This window comes from Xyrauchen texanus, chromosome 33 (assembly GCF_025860055.1).
Source record: "Xyrauchen texanus isolate HMW12.3.18 chromosome 33, RBS_HiC_50CHRs, whole genome shotgun sequence".
NCBI classification, from domain to species: Eukaryota; Metazoa; Chordata; class Actinopteri; order Cypriniformes; family Catostomidae; genus Xyrauchen; species Xyrauchen texanus.
The window spans coordinates 10,685,187-10,709,523 of NC_068308.1; the positions used below are offsets into that span (position 1 = coordinate 10,685,187).

General features: G+C 38.6%; 2 protein-coding genes across 2 annotated transcripts in view; both read right to left on the reverse strand.

The window, feature by feature from the left end:
• The window catches only part of plce1 (phospholipase C, epsilon 1), a 164,683-nt gene extending 161,494 nt beyond the window's left edge, over positions 1 to 3,189 (reverse strand). The window contains exon 1 of the mRNA XM_052102800.1: positions 2,984 to 3,189. The gene's annotated coding sequence lies outside the window, so the exon portion shown is untranslated. The remainder of the gene's footprint in view (positions 1 to 2,983) is intronic.
• A 9,497-nt stretch (positions 3,190 to 12,686) lies between these two features.
• LOC127626402 (solute carrier family 35 member G1-like) lies at positions 12,687 to 23,932 on the reverse strand. Its single transcript, XM_052102140.1, has 3 exons — positions 23,523 to 23,932; positions 19,327 to 19,501; positions 12,687 to 15,782 (listed from the first exon to the last, which is right to left on the reverse strand). The coding sequence occupies exons 1-3, from the start codon at positions 23,836 to 23,838 to the stop codon at positions 15,035 to 15,037; spliced, it is 1,239 nt and encodes a 412-aa protein (XP_051958100.1). The 5' UTR covers positions 23,839 to 23,932; the 3' UTR covers positions 12,687 to 15,034.
• Positions 23,933 to 24,337: the final 405 nt, after the last annotated feature.

Sequence of the window (24,337 nt, forward strand, 5' to 3'; positions counted from 1 at the left end):
ATTTTACAAAAGCACAAGATTTTGTTGTTATTGTGAGTGTACACAAATACAAGTAGACCCTTTATAGTCTCTAATGATGTCTTACACTTATCTGAATACCCAAAATTACAGAGTATTTTAAGTTGTTTCTGCTGTAATGACGAAAATATCCAGCAGGACGTGCCGGTGCGTCCGTCGATCCCAGAGGGTTAACTTGTATTGGAAGCAGAATTTTTCTTTTAATGCATTTCGTTTCAATCTCTGTGGCTCCAATCAGCTCAGAAGGTTCAGACCAGTTTTTAGAAAATCACACTGAGTAGAATGAAAAAAATACATCTAATTGAATAAAGTCTTTGCCATTTGAAAATTGTGCAAACCTAGAAGTTGTAAGGCTTTATTTGTATGCATTACATTATGAGAGATTGCATCCAACTGGTCAAGGTTGTTTCCTGCAATCTTTACTGACTCACACTCCCCTTACAGTCACGTGAAATGTTCAAAGTTCTGATGATACCGGCCTGTCTGCAGTGGGTGTAACAGACATATTGTCTGTAAAAAGAAAAAAGAAAACTTGTCAAAGACAATTCATTTATATAATCTGTGAACTGGAGCTCCAAAGAGGTGCCGTGCCTCCAGAGTGGTGGGTGGGGATGAGTGTCTGTTGAGGCATGAAGCCATTGTAATGTTTGGAAATTACGGGAATTCCCATCACCCCAAATCCACCCCACACCCCCTACTCCCCTTCTTTTCTGAAGCCAGGACATACTAATTATCTGTACTCTCTTTAGTCTGTTCCCATGCTACCGGCAGCACCTAAAGCAAAGCGTCATCCAGTTCTGGAACAGTTCATCTTGATAAAACAAAGTCTAAATATGAAGGTAAACAACGGAATCAATGACAACATAAATGCAAGTGCAATTGACATCGACAATCTAGGCATTGTTGATTATTGATCGTAATTTAAGGCACTTGGACAGAACTAGCTCAACTGTTGTTAATATGTGACTAGATACTGGTTTCCTTGGAGGACACAATGTAAAGATGCCACAGTAAAAGATAATCATTATATAGTCTTCTTCCCTGGAACACAACAGGATACAATTTCAAGTATGTTGACGCTACGCTTTTATTCCATACAATGAAAGTGAATGGGGACTAAGGCTGTCAGTCCCTAACATTATGCCTAATATGTCCATTTGTATTCCACGAGAGGAAATAATATGATTTTGGAACAACATAAGAGAAAATAAATGGTTTTGGGGTGAACTATCCTCTAAAAGTATCATTTATTTTATTTAGTTCAAGAGAAGAATCTGTAAAAATCAAAGAAATCACTTTGGAAGAGGAAATCGACTTCAACTCTGCATTTCAACCATAAATCTATTATCTGACAGTCTAACTCTTCAAAGGTGTGTCTTTTTTTTAACACATATAACTGAGATGTGTCAATCCAGGTTCAATTTCACAACACAACAAGGTGTAATCGGACAAGTAGCAATTACAGTACATTTAGATTACTCACGCTGACAGAAACAAAGGCCTGGCCAAGAACAAAAGTCACCGTTTGGATTTAAATAAGCAGATACTTAAGAGCATATGATTGGATCATTATTGCAGTGATTGATAGGTTTCATCTGGCACAAATCATTTGAACTAGGGATGCACCGATACGATACTGGTTTCGGAATCCGGCCCGATCCAGCATTCATACTCGAAAAAATGCTCCGAATCCAAAAACCGATACCATCTGACGTACGAGAGTGGTTCAACTCTCCTGTAATCAATACGAGATTTTGGTCCAAAATGAATGCAACTCTGGACAGAAATAAATGTTGTGACGTTGCATAAGGCTGTCGAAACAATGCCACAACGAATGCATGGCGTAATCAAAGCTAAAGGCAGTCCAACGTATAGAGTATGCCACCTTTTTGGGGGTGCCAGGCAGTGTATAATGTTGTGTTTTATGCAGATCGGCTGTCACAACTTTCAAATTCTGAGAATTGATGTCATACTTACATAGATAATCAAAGGTCTAAGATTTCAGGCTCATTTTAAGCAAAGCAAAAGAGCCAATCTGACCCCACGCCAGTAACTGGCGTGCGTCCCATTCGCCTCAAACTCTTTCTCCATCAAATTCTCATAAAAATGCTGTGGCACGTGATCTTAAGCTGACAAGTTTTCCATCTATTCAGATTTTCTAGGCTGGTAAATTAAAGTGGATTGAAACAGAGTGTAGAGTTTGAACAGTGAGCATAGTCCCACTACCCCAACCCCAGGATTACTCCTACATGATCAGGTTACAAAGTACAGATGATGTTCAGTTCAGTCACTGCATGGAGGCTTACAAGAGCAACATAAGATTTCCATTAGCTGCAGATTTCTCCAACTAGACTGGGGGGAGCCTGTAGAAAAAAGGGGATCTATGAAGCAGAAAAATTGCATATCTGTGCTTTCGGGTAAACTTACCTTTACTAAAAACTCTCTTTATAGTATTAGTGTTCAGTTTTAAAACTGATCATCCTTATGATGTCACAGACAGGGTTAAATACATAATTACATGCCTTTTGTAATAACATCTGCTATGTCCTAGTTAAATCTTTAACACCTGCCTATTGATCTTAGTCACACATCTCACAAAATAAGAAAATGTAGAATGATATGGTGTTTTGGACATAATATCGTGTTAATACCATGTATTTCGATAAGTAACAAGTCAGTACTTAGCATTCTTTGAACTACCTACTTGATATGTAAATAATACATAATGGTATAAACATACTCCAGATAAACAACTGAATACAATGAATGCACGCGACGGTGCAACTGTCTTTTTCATTCATTCAGTTCAGAGTATTGTTTTATGACCATACAAATAACAAAGTGTCATAGAAACACAACCACAAGACAGAATATACTAAATGCTTATCTCATACTCGATGCAGCAAATGAGGCAGCAAATGAGGCAAAAAATAAACACGTGCCAACGACTGGAGAAACAGCTTACCTCTACACTCAATCATTGTCGATAACCGTCCACACTCGAAACATCGAGAAACTCCATCGTGGTTTCGTAAAATGACTGTTGCATTTACAGAAACTCGCGTCAACAGTACTGAAACACTAATGTTGCACTGACTGAAGTTTGTGGACGCGGGAAAGTCCGCGCGTGTGCTACGGAGCAGCGCTCGTGAGGACAAAAGCTGATCTGCAGTAAGGTGTCACAGCATCGGAATGTCTGTGGATCTCAGTTAAACCCACTTTCAGCTCTCACTGCAACGCTTAACGCACTCAGCACTCTCACTGTGTATTACTGTCATAGCTAGGGTAAAATAATATGTGTATAGCGAGCAGTCAATAAACATCACAGAACATGAGTAATATCAAGAAATGTATTCAGATTGTCCCTTACTACATCCTTCACATTTTTAGAAATAAATGTTTTTTTAATTATTATTTTAATTACTAATAAAAAAAGAGCATATCCTTTTTTATATGCTGAGAACTTTCCTGACCCATGACTTATAAAAAATATATATAATTTTTTTTATTATTTCAATTATTTATCTTCTTTTTCTTATTTACGTAGCCTATACATCTGTGTTAGTTTACGTGTATTTTTAAGTTTCTATTTTTTTATTTTATTATTTACTTTATTTTAATTTATTTGATCCTTCACCTGTACTTCTTGCCTTTATGACTCAGTGATTGTATTCAAATGATATGTGTAATTGTGTACATCTTATTGAACATTAATATTGAACAGTCTGATTTTTAATTTAAAAAATATCCACAGTTTCAGTATCTGAGTTTTTAGACGACCTCTTACCCACTGTAACTTACTGTAACAAATGTTGCATAGTGAGAATGTCTTAAAAAATAATGCCATAAATAGTTTTCATTTGTAACTTGATGTCATACAAAATCGCTGTGACCAACTTTGTCTTTATAACACCACCTCCTAGGTATACCTGGACACTTTTCTTGGTTGTTGGCAGATATGATGTTCCAAGCTTCTTGGAGAATTCACCACAGTTCTTCTATCTATTTAGGCTGTCTCAATTGCTTGTCTCTTTATGTAATCTCAGACTGATATGGGGCATGACATCTATTGCATGGCTCCCTGTTCTTCTATTCTATTCAAGTAGCAAAAGGAATGATTGAGAGTCTAAAATGTATATTTACTTTTGACACACTAAATTTGAAGAAATAAATAACCATTTTAAGACAAATTATGATATGCTCATCTGATACTATCATGGTACTTTTTTGTAAGGGTTTCTACAAGCATCACCACTTACAAACAATGCTTCTAACTTGCACTTGTACGAATGCTGCAAGTCCATTATCTCATCATGTAGTTTTGGCTACATCTGAAGGTTACTTCCCTTGGCTTAATTGATAACGCTGTGATTTCCTGTCGTGAACCAGATTGATTGTATAAACTGCTTTACCGAATGAAACAAAACATCTCAAAATTATGCTTTCATGCAGAATATACAGCTCTGTCTGATCTATTCATGATAATTTTTTTTCATCATTATTATACAGTTTATTATTTTTTCCAGATGTTTATGGGGTTTTTTTATCCAGCTCTTTGTTTGTGTGCGTGCAGTGTCAGTCTACACCTAAAAAGAGTGGGAGTTGTATCCAGTCTCTCCCACTACTTACCACTCAATCCTTTAAAATATAACCTCAGGGTTAAAATGGGCTCTCAGACAGGGGCTCATACAGACATATGCCAATGCATATTCACTGTGTTTGTATTCATGGCAGAATAGAAATGATTTTTCCAATTCTCAGTGCACAAGGAGGAAATTGTTATGCCATCCAGAAAGAATGTGGAAACCTTTCATGCACTCCCAGTCAATTTGTCACATGTAACACTACAGCATGTGGAACTATTGCTTTCCAGTTGCAATTAATTTGCTTTACCACAAAAGTAAGCCTTTGTATTTTGCAGTTGAATATGACAGTCTTGAGTAAATTCAAGTTCAGGGAAACACACACACACACGATTGTGGCTCTGTGTTACACTTAAAAGCACATTTTCTTGTGTCTTTTGATTTAAAGGATTTCTGTTCAGTCATTATTATAACTGGCTTTAGTTGTACACATAATTTGGTCTTTGCATGTAACGTCTACAGATCATGCTTATTGATAAATTAACAAATAAGGCTTCATGTACCATTTAAGGTGCTACAGTGGTTTATACACAATTGCTTGTTGTGCAGGTGGTACTTGGAACATTATAATCTGTCCCTCTTGAAGTTAATCACATGGGACAGAAGGTTTTACAAGTACTGAAGTCTTAACATTAAAGGTGGTGATCAGAACCACTGCATCTCACCTACAGATCAATGTTAAAATACTGCCTTCTACTGGTCAATTGACCAATCAAATAAAACAAATGCTGAAGTAAAATCTCTGTTTACACCACAATAATTCTATAATATTAATATAATAATAATGGCAGCAAGACATTGCCAGGTGTTGACCGTTACCTTCATTCGTGCTCTATAGAGGCAGTGTAGGAAGCAAATTAATCAACTACATTATGGGGTATATTTAAAAAATAATAATTTATTCAAATAGGGCTATTACATACACAAAGAAATGATTGCAAAGAACCATTCTGGATGTGCACACTCACACTAGTTCTGTATTTCTCTGTAATTTAATCCAAGCAACATGCATGTTTGTTTATGTATTCAGTAATATCTTTTTCAGGATCTATTGTACATATGTTATGTTCCTTTGCACAAATATGCTTTTGATATAATATCTATTTAATTTAATTATTTACTATTGATACCACTACTTATTCTGTCCTCTAGAAATGTTTTAAATTAAAATAAAGAAAAAAAATACTTTATTCCTGTTAATTACATGTAAAACATTTCTATATCAAATCAAATCACTTTATTGTCACACGACCATATACACAATTGCAACAGTAGGTGAAAGTCTTGTGTGCCGTTCCAATGTACACATAATTACAAAACACAATAATAATACACAATGTACAGTAAACAATACACACAATATAGAATGCACATACAATACAAATTAAAAATAAAAAGTATATAAAAAAAATATATATATATATATATATATATATATATATATATATATATATATATATATATATATATATATGCTGTAGTTGTATTGTGGAGAATATAATTATGAAGGTCCAGTGTTAGATATAAGATTAATAAAGTGCAGTGCTGATTATTGATCGTGAGAGATCAATTGTTCAAAAGTCTGATTGCTTGGGGGAAGAAGCTGTCATGTAGTCGGCTGGTACAGGTCCTGATGCTGCAATAGCGCCTGCCTGATGGTAGCAGTGAGAGCAGCCCATGACTCTGGTGGCTGGAGTCTCTGATGATCCTCCAAACTTTTTTCACACACCGCCTGTTATATATGTCCTGGAGGGAGGGAAGCTCACCTCCAATGATGTTTCTGACAGTTCGCACCACCCTTTGCAAGTATTTGCGGTTGTGGGCGGTGCTATTGCCGTACCAGGCGGTGATGCAGCCAGTCAGGATGCTCTCTACAGTACTGGTGTAGAACCATGTGAGGATGTGTTGGTTCATTCCAAACTTCCTCAGCCATCTCAGGAAGAAGAGGCGCTGGTGAGCCTTCTTCACAACGGCCTCAGTGTGGACGGTCCATGTGAGTTCCTCAGTGATGTGGATACCGAGGAACTTGAAGCTGTTGACTTTCTCCACCGGTGCTCCATTAATGGTGATGGGGCTGTGTTCTCTATCTTTCCTCCTGAAGTCCACTACAAGCTCCTTGGTCTTACTGACGTTGAAGGAGAGGTTGTGCTCCTGACACCAGCATGTCAGAGTGTGCACCTCCTCTCTGTAGGCTGTTTCATCATTGTCAGTGATCAAACCTACCACCGTCATATCGTCAGCAAACTTAATGATGGTATTGGAGCTATGTGTTGCCGCACAGTCATGTGTGTATAGTGAATACAGGAGTGGGCTGAGAACACAGCCCTGCGGGGCTCCAGTTTTGAGGGTCAGTGATGAGGAGGTGTTGCAGCCCATTCTAACCACCTGACGTCTGCCTTACAGGAAGTCCAGGAACCAGCTGCCCAGCGAGCTATTTAAGCCCAGAGCCTGGAGTTTCACATCAAGCTTGGAGGGCACTATGGTGTGGAATGCTGAGCTGTAGTCTACAAACAGCATTCTCACATATTCCTTTTTTCCAGATGGGAGAGAGCAGTGTATATTGTAGATGCAATGCCACCATCAGTGGTTGTTGCGGTAGGCAAACTGCAATGGGTCAAGAGAGGTGGGCAGCACAGAGCAGATGTGATCTCTGATTAGCCTCTCAAAGCATTTGCTGATGATGGGGGTCAGAGCAACAGGACGCCAGTCATTTAAACAAGTGATTTTTTATTGCTTTAGTACAGGCACAATGGTGGACATTTTGAAGCATGTGGGGACTACAGACAGGGAGAGGGACAGGTTGAAAATGTCCGTAAAAACACCAGCCAGTTGGTTCGCGCGTGCTCTGATGATGCGGCCCGGAATGCCGTCTGGACTCGCGGCTTTACGAATGTTCACCCATCAGAAGGATCGGGTTACATCCGCAACAGACACGGAGAGTGAACCATCTGTAGCGTCGGCCGCGAGTGCTCTCTCCGCGAGGGCAGTGTTATTTTCCTGAAATGAGCATAAAATTTATTAAGCTCATCTGGGAGAGAGGCAGCGGTGTTCACGGCAGAGTTTTTATTCCCTTTGTAGTCCGTGATGATGTTAATTCCCTGCCACATACTTTTAGAGTCGGTGGTGTTGGACTGTCCTTCAATTTTGTGCCTGTACTGGCATTTGGCTGCTCTGATAGTGTTAAGGAGGGCATGACTGGTTTGTTTATGCTCCTCCGCATTCGCGGATTTAAAAGCGGAGGTCCGCGCCTTAAGTGCCGCGTGAACATCGCTGTTAACCCATGGTTTCTGGTAGGGGTAGATCCGTATTGTTTTGGTCTGAACAACGTCCTCTACGCACTTCCTGATGAAACACTTTACGCTATCAGCGTAAACCTCGATGTCGTCATCAGAGGCGGACCAGAACATCTCCCAGTCCACGTGATCAAAACAGTCTTGTCTGAATGGTCCGACCAGCACTGGATCGTTCTGAGTGTGGGTGCTTCCTGTTTCAGTTTCTGCCTGTAAGCAGGCAGAAGCAGAATGGAAGAGTGGTCTGATTTGACAAATGGTGGGCGGGGGAGGGATTTGTAGCCATCCCGGAAGGGAGAATAGCAATGATCCAAAACCCGGATCATGCCAACAGAAATGCAGCTCTGTGCGGTAAGATTCGCGTTGGTGGCTTGTGTGTTAACATCAACATGGAATGGTGCAAGAATTCTATGCTAGTCTCTAGCTACTGCTCATCGCTGGTGGAGATTGTGACTGTTAGATGCAGACCTTTTTATTTACCATGGGAATTCACCACTGTCATTATAACCAGAGTTTACATTCCCACTTGCGCTAATGCTAAGGAAGCGCTCTATGAACTGTATGGGGCTATTAGCGAACTGCAGAACGCTCACCCTGACGGACTGTTTATTGTCGCCGGAGATTTCAACCATGCGAATCTCAAGACAGTGCTCCCTAAATTCCATCAATATGTGGACTTTGCAACGAGTGGGGCGAACACACTTGATCTTGTTTACACAAACATCCCCGGCGTGTACCTCGGCTACTCAGACCACATCTCTGTTATGCTAATTCCAGCATACAGACCGCTTGTCAGGCGCACAAAACCGCTTCAGAAGCAGGTGAAAACCTGACCAGCAGGAGCCAACTCTGCTCTTCAGGACTGTTTTGAGTGTACTGACTGGCACATGTTCAGGGTGGCTGCAACATATGGCGACTCTACCAACTTGGAGGAATACACAGCATCAGTGATCAGCTACATCAGCAATACACAGCATCAGTGATCAGCTACATCAGCAAGTGCATTGATGATGTCACTTTCACCAAGACCAGCACCACACGCTCCAACAAGAAGCCGTGGATGACTGTGGAGGTGCGTGCGCTGCTGAGGACCCGAGACTCCGCCTTCAGAGCAGGCGACAAGGTGGCCCTAAGAACAGCAAGGTGCAAACTCTCCCGGGCCATCAGAGAGGCAAAGCACGCACGTCCAGAGAATCCACAGTCACTTCCAGTACAGCGGCGACACACGGCACATGTGGCAGGGCATCCAGGCCATCTCCAACTACAGGACAACATCAGTTAAAGATGTTGGGGGGATTCACATGTGAGCAGCGGATGTGTGAGCAACAAGCTCTGCGTGCTTTGCTAGTTTTTTTATTATTGTCATGTTATAGTCTGGTGAGATTCGAAACACCCAGTTACATACAGTATTTGTTCTTTGAGGTAAACATGGCAAAGAAGTCAAAATCCTTGGGCTCTGGAGACATTAAGTGACACTTACGTGCTCAAGATGAAACCTCTGACAGGCCTGCAGACCGGGGACTCGATTTTGATGGCACGGCAGGAGAAGAAATCCAGCGTCAACTGTCCAGCGGTTGTTGCTGACTTGGAGGATTACGGCAATGGAAACAAAATTCTCTGAGTTGGTTACAAGAGTGGCAGATGTTGAGAAATGGATTGATTATCAGGAGTCATTGGAAAGGGAATTAACAAAATAGGCCCGGAACCATTTTGGAAAAACTGGAAAATCTCGAAAATAGGAGCTGAAGAATTAACGTATGGATTGTTGTAATTCCTGAGCATGAAGAAGGCAGAGATATGGTGGGGTTCCTGGACGAGCTCTTTCTGAGTCTGCTCGACATAACAGGCCCTAAACTGGAAATCGAGCAAGCTCACAGAGTCTGACTTGGAGATCAGCTGAGGGAGACAAACCCCAATCAATCCTGGCCAAATTTCTGAGATCATCTGATAAATATCTCATGTTGCGCGAGGCAAGGAGCAAAGGAAATCTTTCTTGGAAGAATCACAAAATTTTATTTTTCCCGGACTTTGCGAATTCGACAAGAGTTCATGTTTCTGGCCAAACTGAGAATAGAAACTGATAGATCACGGCACTGTTTTGTGATCCGTTCTGCATAACGGGACAGCTCATTTTAGCATATCGAGGACCATTCGGCACGTTTCGCGGCTGACCCAATGGCCCGCTCGGTTCTCCCAATGGCCAGTCTACCCCGATCGGCCCCAAAGTGCATTGGCCCAGATTACCAGTCTAGCCCTGCCTGGAACCATTAGCAGCCACGATAAGAAAGGAGGATGATTTTCCAGGGGTGATGGCAGGAGGTGTGGCGCATAAGCTTCTGCTTTATGCAGAATATATTTTATTATTTGTCTCTGACCCTACTAGATCTATGCCTTGCCTCCACAGAATTATTAATTGTAAATTTGTCTGAATCCAAAAGCTTTGGCTCTGACACAATACTGCCCAGTAATGGCTTTTCAGCCGGGTACCTTCCAGTGGCCAAACAGGCCAGGGCATTAAGTGTTTGGGTATTAAATTACAAATTTTGTTAATTTTCATCATTGTCAGTGTTAATTTTGACCCTTTAATAAAAAGGTTTTCGAGTGATGTGGACAGGTGGGCTTCATTACATTTATCAATGATTGGGAAGGTTAATGTTATTAAAATGAACTGTATTCCAAAATTCAACTACCTGCTACAGTCACTTCCTATAGATGTCCCCCTCTCTTATTTCAAGCAATTTGATAGCATAGTGAAGTCCTTCATTTGAAATGGTAAACGTCCCAGACAACATTTCAACAAATTACATAGGCCGATTGACAAAGTTGGGCTAGGCCTACACAAGATTTTTTTTTATTATTATGTGTTCAGTCTCAGGCATTTGGCTCATTGGTCGCTTCCACCTGAAAGAGCCCCTCCCTGGTTTTCTATTGAAAAGGAAGTTCTTGCCCCTATTTAGGCATCGCAAAGACTTTCTATCAAACTAACCAGAGAAGTTAAGTCACACCCCGTTATTTCACATTTGCACATGATTTGGACAAGAGTGGCCAGAGTTTTTAATCTGGACATTTATTTAAATGTTGCATCAAGCATATGTCTGTACCCCAAATTATGTATCATCAAGTCCCCTTTCTGTTGGTCAGAGTGGATTATGAGGGGGGTTACTACACTAGGCGACCTGTAGGAGAGTGGAGTGGTGAGATCTTTTGAGAATTTGGGTCATCATTTTGAGATTCCCAGATCTCAGTTTTATAGGTATTTACAGCTGCGCCACATGCTCTGTACTGTTTTTTGGAGTAGCACCACCCCCCGGCAGGTGCTTTGGGAGAGGTCATGAGGCATCGGTGTATTACTCCCTGCTAACTCAGAGTATGGGGGAATGAAGCTTTAACTTCTATCAAGGGATTATGGGAGAAAGAGTTGAATTTGGTATTAGAGGATGGAGTGTGGACTAGGATTCTTAATAAGTCTGAATCTAGAGATGCAAGGGTTCATAAATTTCCTTATGCAATTTAAGATTTTACATAGATTTTTTTGGACCCCCCTCTAGATTATATAGGCTTGGTCTTAAAGACACACCCACCAACTGGCGATGCCAATCAGAAGTTGGAGACACAACCCATGTCTTTTGGGGGTATTAAGATTTTTGGTTAAAGGTTCAGAATTATTTGTGTGACATTTTGAACATTAACATTTTAGGGTATCTTGGGTGAAGGGGTGGTCATAAATTTGGGGGATAATCAAATTTTTTGAGTGGTGTGTGGAAATGGGGAGGGCAGCTGCATTTGAGGAAGTGGTAAGTAGAAGGCTGGTGTTTAGGGACTTATTTGTAAAAAAATTGGGTAATTATTTAGTTTTTGGGGGGAGTCTTGGGGAGGAGATGTGGAGTGTAGTTTAATTATGTATGTTTATTATTATTTATATATATATATATATATATATATATATATATATATATATATATATATATATATTTTCTTTTTTCTTTTCTTTGGTCATTGGGGGTCTGAAGTTTACATACACTTTGACAGTATTTGGCAGCATTGCCATTACATTGTTTAACTTCGGTCAAACATTTTGGGTAGCCTTCCACAAGCTTCTCACAAAAAGTTGCTGGAATTTTGGCCCATTCCTCCAGACAGAACTGCTGTAACTGAGTCAGGTTTGTAGGCCTCCTTGCTCACATGTGCTTTTTCAGTTCTGCTTTTCAGATTGAGGTCAGGGCTTTGTGATGGCCACTGCAATACCTTGACTTTGTTGTAGGGGTGCCAACCTATCTTATGGCTATTATTATTTCTGGTTTGTGCATTTGAATTCACAGTTTGAGTTTTTACTAATTGTGTTACTAATTAATAATAAATAAACCTTCGGTTTTCACATTAGCAATGTCATGCTTATTACCAATTATGCTGAGGGTTTTAATTTGGTCAATAATTGGTCAATAAATATCGGCAGCCAATACTTTGGTGCATCCCTATACAGAACATTTTATATATGCAGAAAGGATGAAGAAAGTTATTTATGTACTCCAGTCAAAGGCCTAAATCATAAAATAATGGGAGAAAGAAAAGAAAATCCATAAGTATGCAACTATAATCCTTCTTAAGCACTTTGCAGGGGTCAAAAACACATGACATAACAGGTTGAACAGATTTAAAGGCTCTGTAGTTACAGAAGAAAAAAAAGAACTCAACAAAGTAAGATTCTTTGATTTATTACAACTACTAACATTCAGAAAATAAGTCATATAAAAATGCAAGGTGAAATCTACAGCAGGTATTTTTTAAATGAATCACAATAAATAACATGGAGGGATCTGCTCTTACATAAACAGATTTTTAACAGATATGTCATTAGATAAAATGTTTTAAGGCAGCATTAACTGGAGGTGCAGTATCGGTAAACAATTCTTGGTAAGTGCCTTTAATAAAGGTACATTGACAAACTGAGTCAGTGTTAACAGGGTTCCCACTTTTTGACCAATTAATTTCAATGACTTTTCCAGTCCCTCTGAAGATTTCTGAGGCTGATTTTCATTTGTATGTCAGTTTCAAATACTTGGAATAGATTTAAACTATAATACTGTATTTAAAAGTGTACAAATATCTCTAACAGAGAGACTGAAGTTTCAAGCTGACTTGTGGGCAGGATTAAATTTACACAATCGCTCACTATGAGCAATATCTAATTAATGAAACACTTTAAAACAGAGCAAAACTAGAAAATTATTAGCTTTAGACATTTCCATTACTTTTTAAGATTTTAGTCATTTTCATGACTTTTTCAGGCCTGGATATCATAATATAAAAATGCCCTGACATTTCCAGGTTTTCCATGACAGTGGGACCCCTGTGTAAAGTGCTTCCAGGTCAGTTTACACAAACAGTTTTAAATATCATGATAAAATGTATCATCAAATTAAATAAATGTAAAGGGAAGGAGTCTCTAAACTTCAGAAGAGCTATTAATGATGGTCATAGGAATAGCATCTCATATTGACTAATCTTGTCAAGGCAAATGCCCCATAAATTAATAAATAATCTAGCTAATATTTGTGCAGTAGAGTTGTGCGTCTAAGGTACACAAAGATAGAGTTCAAAGCAGAGGTTCATAAAGGTTCAGAACAGTTTGCTTATTGCATATTCAGTTTTAAGGACATACAACTCAGAACTAACTTCAGTTTGAGCATGCTAAAATATTCAGACAACCTGTTGCCCTTGTGTCTTGCTTTTAACAGTAATGCTAGTTAAAGTACATTGCTAATGACAAAGTGCAGAGGTTTTTAAGGGAATAGTTCAATCCATTCTGTCATCTCATGTTGTACCAAACCTGGATGACTTCCTTTCTTCTGAGAAACGAAAAAAGGAGATGTTAGGCAGAATGTCTTGAGTGCTCTGTTCCATGTAATGGAAGTGAATGTGGATGGATGATGCTGAACACCACAAATTACAAAGCTATATTGAAAGTCACACAATACTGTAGCTTGTGTTAAACAGACCAACATGTAAGTCGTTTCTTGATGAAAATCTCTCTGCTGTAGCTTTCAAATCTCATTTGTACAGCATATTTAGCGACTAGTTACAAGGCATGCAGCAACCAATGAGGATCGGCATGTAAAACCTGGCACATTTTTCAAAAGAACTACTTTAATGGTGCTTTTCTATCCTTTTTGGAGCTCAACAGCATCCATCTGCATTCACTTTCATTGTGTAGAAAAGAGCGGCTTAGAAATTCCAGAGTGATCACACTGAATTCGGCACAGTAAATCAAAACTGCTGCTGAAACCGGACTGTTCTTCCTGACATTCGAAAACACTGCCCCCAGAGGCTGAAAATATTGTTGAGGTGAAAAGTCGACATGGTGGCACCAAAAACGAGTTGTACTGTTAGTTGTAAATAATGCTATACAGTCAACTGGAATGCATGACTCCCTAACCCAAATCCCAAACCTAATCATCAGTGGAGTAAAAACTTAATTTTAGAGCAAAAATTAAACCTCCGAATCGCACTCACCATTGTTAATGTGAACATGACTACTTCCTGGATTCCATGGGACCAGAACCCATGTCTCGAAGATTGCACATACCACATGGTATTAGAAGCTCTACGGGGAAAAGTGAACACATTTGGATTGATGCAAATATGTCTGATGGGGGATGATGCTTGTCAGTTATTCAGCAGATTGAGTTTGATTTCCTGTATGAACATCTTTGTTAATTCTTCAAAACATCTTATTTGGTGTCTCACAGAAGAAAGAAAGTCATATAGGCTCATATGGGAAGGACATGGTGTTGAGTAAATGATTAGTATTTTTGGTTGAACTACTCCTAAAGAGCCTTATTTTATTTTTACACTTATCGAACTTAAGTCTTGACCAGCAGTCTATTATTGTCTAGACTGGAATAATCTCCATTTGGTAAACGTAAAAATAATAATTTAAGAAACTACAAAACTAGAAAATGTCATAAAAATACATATTTGCTGTAAATTATAACAGTAAAAATAGCTTCTTTGGTATATAATGTACCAATTTTCTGTAGCAAACATATAAAATACAGTATCTTCTAATATAATCATAACTTGTGATCAGCTCTTTTGTCTTGTACTGGTGTACCACTTCCTTATGGCCACCCCACTAGTGCTGCTGATCACACACAATGCCCCTCCAAGACTCCACCATGTCGGTTTGCGGTTGAGAAACAGGAACTGCAAGATGAAGGCCAGGACCACATCCATCGTCCTCATCAGTGCAACTGGCCCTGCTTTCTCAATCTGCAGGGCTTTGGTGAGGAACGCCTGGCCGGCTATGCCGAGCAGCCCGATTGCCATAAGGGTCCACCGGTCCCATCCACAGGATGGTATGGTCCATTCATCCAAGATAAACAAGACAATGACACACTCAATGAGTCCCAGGACTGCATAGTACCAAACTGAGAGGTAGTAATGAACGCTTTTCCCTATTTTTCTCAAGATCACCATTGTGCACGCCGCCCCAACAGCACCCGTGAAGGCGGCCGCCGTGCCTTTGATGTGATTGGTGTAGTCTCCTTCGATTCCTGGCACTTCGCCACCAAAAAGGAAGGGAGGTCTCGCTATGAGTATGACGCCGGTAAGTGTAAATATAGTAAAAATGACATCCCATATTGTGCATCTCTCTTTGAGGAATATCCAAGCCAGCAAAGCTGTGAAAACTGGATTGCTGAACATTATAACTGTGGCATCGGCTAGAGACATCTGCATGATTGCGTAATACAACAAGATCATGGCATTGGATCCCAGGAACCCTCTGAGAAACAGGAAGATCCGCATTCCTCTTGGTCCCAAAAACCCAGTTCTGGAAAATTAAGAATAAAATATATTATATTATTTTGTAAGTGATGAAATCAGATCTGACATTTAGAGTGTAATACATTTTCGGTAAGCAACAACATAAGCATCAGCACAAGTTTTCATTAAATAACTGAGAGTAGATGTCAGTGAGTAAAGAGAGGACTGAAAACTGTCCATAATGACATCCCGCCATAGTGTCGAACTTACGAGAAGCTTGAGAGAACATAAGCAACAGAGGCATTAAATACATTCATATATTCACATTTCCAAAACTGCGGACTCATCCGCTTATTCCTATTCACTAAATGAGTGTATTTGGATACAGCTTTAGACAATATTGCACACTTTGTATGTTACAATGTCCCAAATTAGAAAAATCTCCAAATATATTCTAGATACAGTACATTAAAACAAAATCTGATTTTAATCAGGTGTCAGACCACATATGGATGTGGTTTGGATTGAGTTTGTAAAAAGACACAGAATTTGCTGAAAAGAGTCAAAAGTTTTACTGTTGAAATCGGTCTGTGTGTATCGAAATTCAAACCACTGCCCCCATTGTCTGAAGCTGGAAGTGTTACTTATGCAAAATGTCCACAGTATGGCTCCAAAAATTAGTTTTAGTTGTTTATTTGTAAATTATGTAATACAATCAAAAGGAATGCTTATTTTATCAACCATACTCCCTAATTGAAAAGCCTAACCCTAAACGTACCCGTCAGTGGGGTAATATTTTTATTTTAGAGCGAAAATACATCCTCCGAATCGCACTCACCACGTTTATGTGAATCTATCTTATTCACAGTAATGGTGGTGATTTTGATTCATGTCAGTGACTAATCTGTTGAAATGTGTTCAAAGAAAAAGATTAATTCAGATTCATTCATCAATTCATTTACTGACCATTTCTGCTAATTACACCATTGCGTACTGAATGATTATTTACATTGAACCAAGAGCACTGAGTATTTCACAACCAGAACAAGTCGAATTATTTTTTATTAAAATTTGCGTCTCAAGAAACATACTAAGATACTTCAGTACTGCAAAGTGTTAAATGAAATTTGCGCATCAAGAAACATACTAAGATACTTCAGTACTGCAAAGTGCTAAATGAATGTTAACGAACAAGTGTACCAGTATATTCAGTTCGTTCATGAACAAAATGTCTCATCCCGTTCAGACTCAAATGACCAGTGAGAGGTGTATTCATTCAGCAGGTCAAACCAACAACACTCTAATGCTATTGGGTCATGCTTTTGTCAATCTTTGAAAAATGTGTATGTCTACAAATGTACGAAGACCATAAACACCATAAATGTTTTCAACAAAAATAGCAGGTCTTATTTTTCCTACATTTTGTAAAATTACGGTGCTTGACTTTTACCGATACACAGAAAACTTTCAAGAAAAGCCTACATATCTTACACTGTGCACCAATGCACAACAATTCCATTCGTAATTCGTGTTATTTTAACTTGCATTGTATATGGTCTTCAGTAATTTTTTACACATTCATAAACTGGGAGTTATGTTTTGTGCATACCTATAAAATTGTCTGCATTTCACCCCTTTCTCTCCTTGTTGAATATGATTTACTCACATGCCGAACTAAGCGAACGACTTGCCTCTTCTCATTCAGTCAGTCAGCAGATCCTCGTTCACAAACGAGATGACGAGTCATTCATTTAGTTTGCGAATGAGTATATCACAACATTCAGTTAGTTCATAAATGAGACATCTCTTCTCGTTTAGACACAAATGACCAACCTGACTGGTTCAGTGAAGAGCACATTCCTTCAGCAGGTAAAACCACAGTAGAGCCATCTTTAATTTGCTTGTGAGGTGAATGACAATGAGGTTTTGAGGGATAGATTTACAGTCTCTTCAATAAGTTGTATTGTTGTTTATAGTGTTTTGGATCGTTCTGCTGACGAAACATTGACAAAATCTTTCAAAGAAATTTCATTATACGAAAAACTTCAGAAAACGCAAGTTGTAGAAAATTAGATGTGATCTAGAACAGAGGTTCCCAAACTTTTTCCTACGAAGGGCCATGATTGAGGGCAGTGAGCCAAAAGTAAACATTGCATATATCAACATTGCAAAATTAAATATTAATACTACAAAACACACAGAACTCTAAAATTAAAATCAAGCGTCCTGTACTTGCACAATGCACATAATTGATTTCAATACAATTTATATGTATGCTGTGTCTCTTTCTCAATTGTGAGTCACTTTGGATCAAATGTCTGCTAAACGACTAAATGTAAGCATCTCTTAAAACATGGTTACTGTCTCTTTAAGAACATTGCATCATCTCACATTAAACACACAGTAGTTCTGAGCAATACTGAGTAATACTATCAAGTAGGATATTGTTTTGTTTTGTGACAAAGAAGATACAAAAGATATTTCTTATCATTGACCTAGGCTACACATTGTCCTTTTCAGGACATGGATTTCACAGATGTTATACACACCCCAAAACAGGGTTTAGCCAGAATAAGATGATGAAATTAGTTTAATGCATTACTGTGTTTGTCTAGCTGGCAGGGCAGAAAAGGGATTTTTGTGAGTCCTGGTCTGTTCACTTATAGTGCTTGTCTCAGGACTGGACTGGGAAGAGAAATCGGCCCAGGATTTTACATGGCAACTGGCCCAACTATTGAGCATAATCCACCTAATTACCTGTCATTTCTTGACACTGCTTCAGTTCCCGCTCCATTTTAAACCAACTAGGTTTAGTCTGGTGGTATTGAATGACCACCTCTGACTTTGGAGCTGGCCAATCATAGTGAAGATTTTGGGTGGCACCTGGGATGGCCAATGGAGCGAACTTTCAGACAGCACTTATATAAAGGTCATTGAACTACGAATACATTTAAAAAAATGTAATCCCTTATACTCTCTACTTTTCAAATAAGCTGTTAAAACAAAAAGATTAATTAAAAACGAAGAGCTGCATCAATGCCGTATATTTTTCTTTTTCAGTTTTATTCCCTCTTGTCATCTACGGCAAGGCGGGCCAAATGAAAGATCATCACAGGCCAACTTTGGGCCGCGGGCCCTAGTTTGGGCACCTCTGATCTAGAAGCTTTATACAATTCATGTCATTGAAGGGACTGTAATTGTATCACAACCTCATTTTCATTCACGTCAAAAATCGAATATGGTGCTACTGCAAATAAGGGTATTTCTTCCTGGATTCCATGAGACCAGAACCCTTGTCTCTGAGGTTTCCTCAGTAGCACTAGAGGGAACGGTAAACACATTGGAATTGATGCAAAAATATCTGATGGGGGATGGTGCTTGTAAGTAACTAGGGAGAATGGGGTTGATTTCAGGCCAGGGTACATTCATTTTTGGAAGCAGAGCATCGATTTCCCATTTGATTATGTTGTAAAACTCATGCTGATGCTCAATTCATTACCAATGCACGTATCATTTTTAACTAAAGATCAGATTTGAAAAACAAATTGGAATAAGGTGCAGTAAGTGTGAACAAAGCCAAATGGTATTGGATACAGTTAATAGATTCATACTTGTAATATATCATGGCTGGCATGACAAATAGCATCTGGAAGAAGCACCGAATCGCACTGATTTCGATGGCGTGAATGCCCTCAATTTTCTTCACCAGTAGAGCAGCAACAGAGAAAAAGGCGGATGCTAACAAACTGTACAGGAGACCCAGGCCTGGACATGCTTGCTTCTTTTCTGTGGATGAATATAACAAAACAGGTTAGCATCATTAAGAGCATTGGAATTTGTCAATAATTCCAATATAAGGGCTGCATGATTTGATCCAAAAATCATACTGCAATTATTTGACAAATACTGTGATATGATAAACATTTATCTAATCATTTATGAAAAGCATAATATCACATTGAAACAGCACTGCCAATGAAAACAATCTTTTAGGGTGGGTTTATACTACGTGTCTTTAACTAATATGTACTAACATTAAAATACATACAATACAATATATTTATTGTATAACTACATGTTGTTCTGCAAAATCCTCACAAGATTCACATTTGCTAGGTTTAGGCATAGGGGTTAGGGTTAGTGTTTAGGGTAAGGGTTGGGATAAGTTTAGGGGTAAGTATAACAGTGTAACTACAGATGTAATTAAAAGCAGGTACTTTAAATGGAAGTACAATGCAACAACACTTATGTACTTAATAAGTACATTGTGTCAAATACTTAAGTACATAGTAGTTAAAGATACCTAATATAAAGTGGGTCCTTAGGATGTTCACACTTGTTCTCCACTTCCCCAATTAAATCAAACTAAAGAGCTCTTTCAGTTTGACCCAAAACTGAACCGAGTTAAAATGAACCCACGTCTCTTAGCCTTCACCATGTACCTGGATTTAAAAGGGAATATTGGGTGATGGTCCACTTCAGATTTCACTCACTTTTTTGGAATCGACTCAAGGTGAATAATAATATAGTATTCTAATATAATTAAAATCTAAATTGCGATATGGCACATTATTTTTCAATAAATTTGCAGCTCTATTGATTAGAGATGTTTTTCCAGAATGTTTGTTCAGTGGAACAGCATGTAAAATCACTTCAAAACCACAGTTTTAGTAGACAAACCATTTGCAGAAATGATGGACATGAGATATGAGAAGCACACAGCATGATTTGGCTTTGTTGGGTGTGATCTGAATTTTGATCTTTGAGTGGAATGACATGGAGCGAGCAGAACAGCATGAATCTCAACACACTGTTTAACTTTGACACTGAAACAATATAAAATGTGCCAGCAATGATTATGTAGCCAAAGGTACACAACTTTACTACCTGTCGGTGAGCTGAGCCCATGCCCAATCAGGTCATGAGGTTGCCAACATTGGACAAAAGCCAAACTGTATCAAATGTCCCCTAAAGACGTGGGCTTGACTCAAAGACCAGGGGCCCTGGAACATACAGTAACACATGCCCAATAATACAGGCTTGGGTTAAAAAAACAAGAGAGTACAAAAACAACTCCAGCGAGAACAATGAGAAAAAGGACACTATTTCCTGGTGCAGATTTCCCCACAATGTCAGTACTACTAAACAATTTCTGGTTAGAAGAACATTGCCCTTTGTAAATATATTTCACTACATTCTTTTTGTAAGTGATAAGACAATTGCGAAACAACAGACTATTTGTCTGAACGCTTAACACCAGAATTGCAGCACTAATGTGGCACTAACAAAAAGTACCATGGTATTACCAGATTTTGGGGCATGTACCATAGTAGCTCCAAGGTATTTGCAGTACCATGTAAATTAGGGATGCACTGATATGAACATATTAGGCAGATACCGATTTTAACAAATAACCACTGGCTGATACCGATATTATGCCACTTACCTTATTTTGTCATCAGATCACTCTTTTGCTCAGGAAGTGTGTTTTAAAAACTTAAAAAGAGGTACAAAAGCTTTTGTTCTAACATTAACTCTTTCCCCGCCAGCGTTTTTAAAAAAAGTTGCCAGCCACCTCCAGGGTTTTTGACGATTTTCGCTAAATTTTAATGGCCCACAGAATATTTTCTTCCATGAATATATGAAGATGCTATATATCAAAATAAAGATATGAGCCTCTGCTTTTAGGCAAAAAAAAAACGATTTTATTTTATCTTCATTTGTTCTTTTTTTATTGCCACTTGAACAGAGGTAGGTTTTGTCAAAAACAACATTTCGGACAAAAAGCTGAGAAAAAGGCATTTTTATCAAACAAGTGCTTTAGTATTAGTATGGTGTTCCACTTCTTCACGTTTGAGGCGATCGCAGTCTGTTTCTTTGATCAAAGAGTTGCGTACTCTTTCAAAACATGCGCGCGGGTCTTCCTTACCGTATACCACCTAAAACACGGATAACCGGAAAATTCCGTGTTTGGCGGGGAAGCGTTTTTTCATAAAACCCGGAAAATTCCTTGTTTGGCAGGGAAAGAGTTAAGTAATTTCCAACAAACATGGATTGGATCTATTGAACATGTACAGGCCAAAACTTTAAGGAGGGCCATAATGAAAAATATATAGAAGATAAAACAAATATTGAAAAATAGCTAAATATCATAGCAAGATGCTTGATGTAAAAAAACTTTATTTATAATTAAAGAATTTTGCACTTCGGTTTTTGCAGTTCAAAACAACAGAACGTACATTTTACATGTTTGTTTTGTATCTAATAGAACATTACAAATTCATATTATATTGGTCAATTCCACAGAAATATCAACCACATCAATTAAAATTAAAAAGTTGCCAAATTAATAAAATGCCTTTTAAAGATTTACAGCAGTGTAATGGATAATGGAAAATGCCTTCGACATCGCTAGAGGGTGCCGCTTGCTTACACAGCCCTGACTGAAGTGCTGATTACAGACTATTTTTCAATGCAGCCTTTCAAGCTTTTGTAGTCACACAAGACCTTATTGTGATTTCAAACTTATTCAATTGTGCAGCTTTAATGGACATCAAACCAATGTCTCAGAAATCAAAGTTTGCTGCTTTCAAATCATTTGGATGGATTTACCTCATCATGTATAGGTAAATGCTGATTTCACAAGTGTCACGTAACAAAGTTTGTTTTCTTCTTAATATGAGAACGAGAAAGAATAAAAATTCAATTTGACATGTTCTTTGGAGCACCAACCCTTCTACATTCTGAATTGTTTGTTTGAATTCAAAGAGTTTTTACAAAGTGTGATGATAATTAATTCTAAATGAACCACCATCGGTTTTTCATATCAGTGTTTTCATTCTTAAACCGTTTTGCCGATGGATTTAATTTGGTCATTAATTGGCCGATAACTATCGGCAACCGATACATCGGTGCATCCCTAATGTAAATACAATAGTACGTGATACTAATAATCATTCAGTACCATAGTACACATCAAAGTACCATGGTATCACCATGTTATTCTCTCACTGTACTGGTACTGCCACAGTACCTTTGTGTAAGGGCTTGCTTGTCTAAAGAAAAAAGAAAAGAAAAACGCTGAGTCATACCCAAACTACGCAGTGCAAGTGATTCCTGTACAAAAATGACCACTGTAACCAGTTTCGGACACAATACCATTGTTGTCCTAAAGTTATTATTACAATTTATTGGTAACTTTGTATTAGCCACCACTGTCATCAAAACAAAAACTAAACAAAATTACAAAATGAATATCAAAACTTCTCAGTTCTTCAAAAAACTTCTCAGTTCTTCAAAAAACTTGCTGCTACCTGTTGTAACCACTGTATTTTGGTGGAATGTAAACCATGGTGAATGTTTGTAAGGGGCTTGATACAATGTTACCCTCTTGTCAGCTTTCATAATCCCTTAAAAAGATACCAAGGTAACCCAGCAGGTTATCACTAAAATTATTATTAATACGGTAAAATCGTGATAAATTAAAATGGGATCTCCTTCAAGCAGTGTACGAAGCATTCAGAATCCTTCTGTCAAGTTGTTTAATTCGTTTGATTTTAAAGCTATTTTATAATTATTATTATTTATGACAGTAATGGCAGAGTTCCCACAGTCTATTGCAGTAATAATAACTGTAGTAACTATGGTATTTTGGCTGAAATTTAGTTTGGGCTTGATTCATTGTAACTGTTCTCGACTGAGTCACAGCTAAAGAGATCACAGTCACACTGCCATAGAAACAGACACTTTCGAGTTATGTCTAATACTATATTATCTGCTCGTTGTGTAATAGTGAAGATCAGGTTACCTATCTGAAATGTGTTTGCCATCGTGTCCTGATCACCATCGCCACCACCATCATCATCATCACGGTCCACGTCGCTTGTCTTAACCGGCTCATAAACCCCGTCAAACACACTGCCGTTTACCTGGCGGCAATCCTCCGCGTCATCATCCTCATCCACCGGCACTTCAGATCGTGTTTGCAAGTGTATTTCCTCGCCAAAATCCCCATCGTCAACTTTCTGACAAAGCACTCTGATGTCGTCCTCTCTATAAGGGCCAACAGATAGATTTGTGTCAGTATTACTCACAGATCCATGGCGCTCACTAAAGTCACCCATGATAAGACACAACAGCTGCTGGGCATAGCTTGCCAACGCGTCTTGACTCACGGTTACCTTCGGGCGTGTATGGTTGGTGGTGCCGAGCAACAAGTTCAATAATTAACCTTGTACAAAGACAGAGGTAGTTGCGTTATTTTGCCGCTTGAGGGAGACAACATGCGCTGTATGAGCGGCGCTATTATACGGTTGGACGACAATGAAGTTGCACAGCGTTTATTTGGTCATATAATGTTTACCTGAATGAGATATTTTCTGCCTGTTCTACTCTAACCTTTAAAAAGTAGTTTTGTTAGTGTAACCTAATCTAATCAGGTTGATTCTGTGATGTTAAATAAATATTCCAGATTCAAAAGAAGTTAAGCTCAATCGATAGTATTTGTGGCATAATACCACAAAAAACTATTTTGACTCATACTTGCTGTTCTTAAAAAAAAAAAAATCGAGGCTATAGTGAGGCACTTACAATGGAAGTGAATGAGGTCAATTCTTGGATAGT

What these genes read in the sequence shown, in the direction of transcription:
- LOC127626402 (XM_052102140.1), bottom strand. Translation starts at nt 23,838, where the DNA reads ATGGGTGACTTTAGTGAGCGCCATGGATCTGTGAGTAATACTGACACA. An exon ending in GGCAAACACATTTCAGATAG is followed by an intron (nt 19,502 to 23,522) that starts GTAACCTGATCT and finishes ATTCATCCACAG; the next exon opens with AAAAGAAGCAAGCATGTCCA. An exon ending in CCAGCCATGATATATTACAA is followed by an intron (nt 15,783 to 19,326) that starts GTATGAATCTAT and finishes TTAATTTTCCAG; the next exon opens with AACTGGGTTTTTGGGACCAA.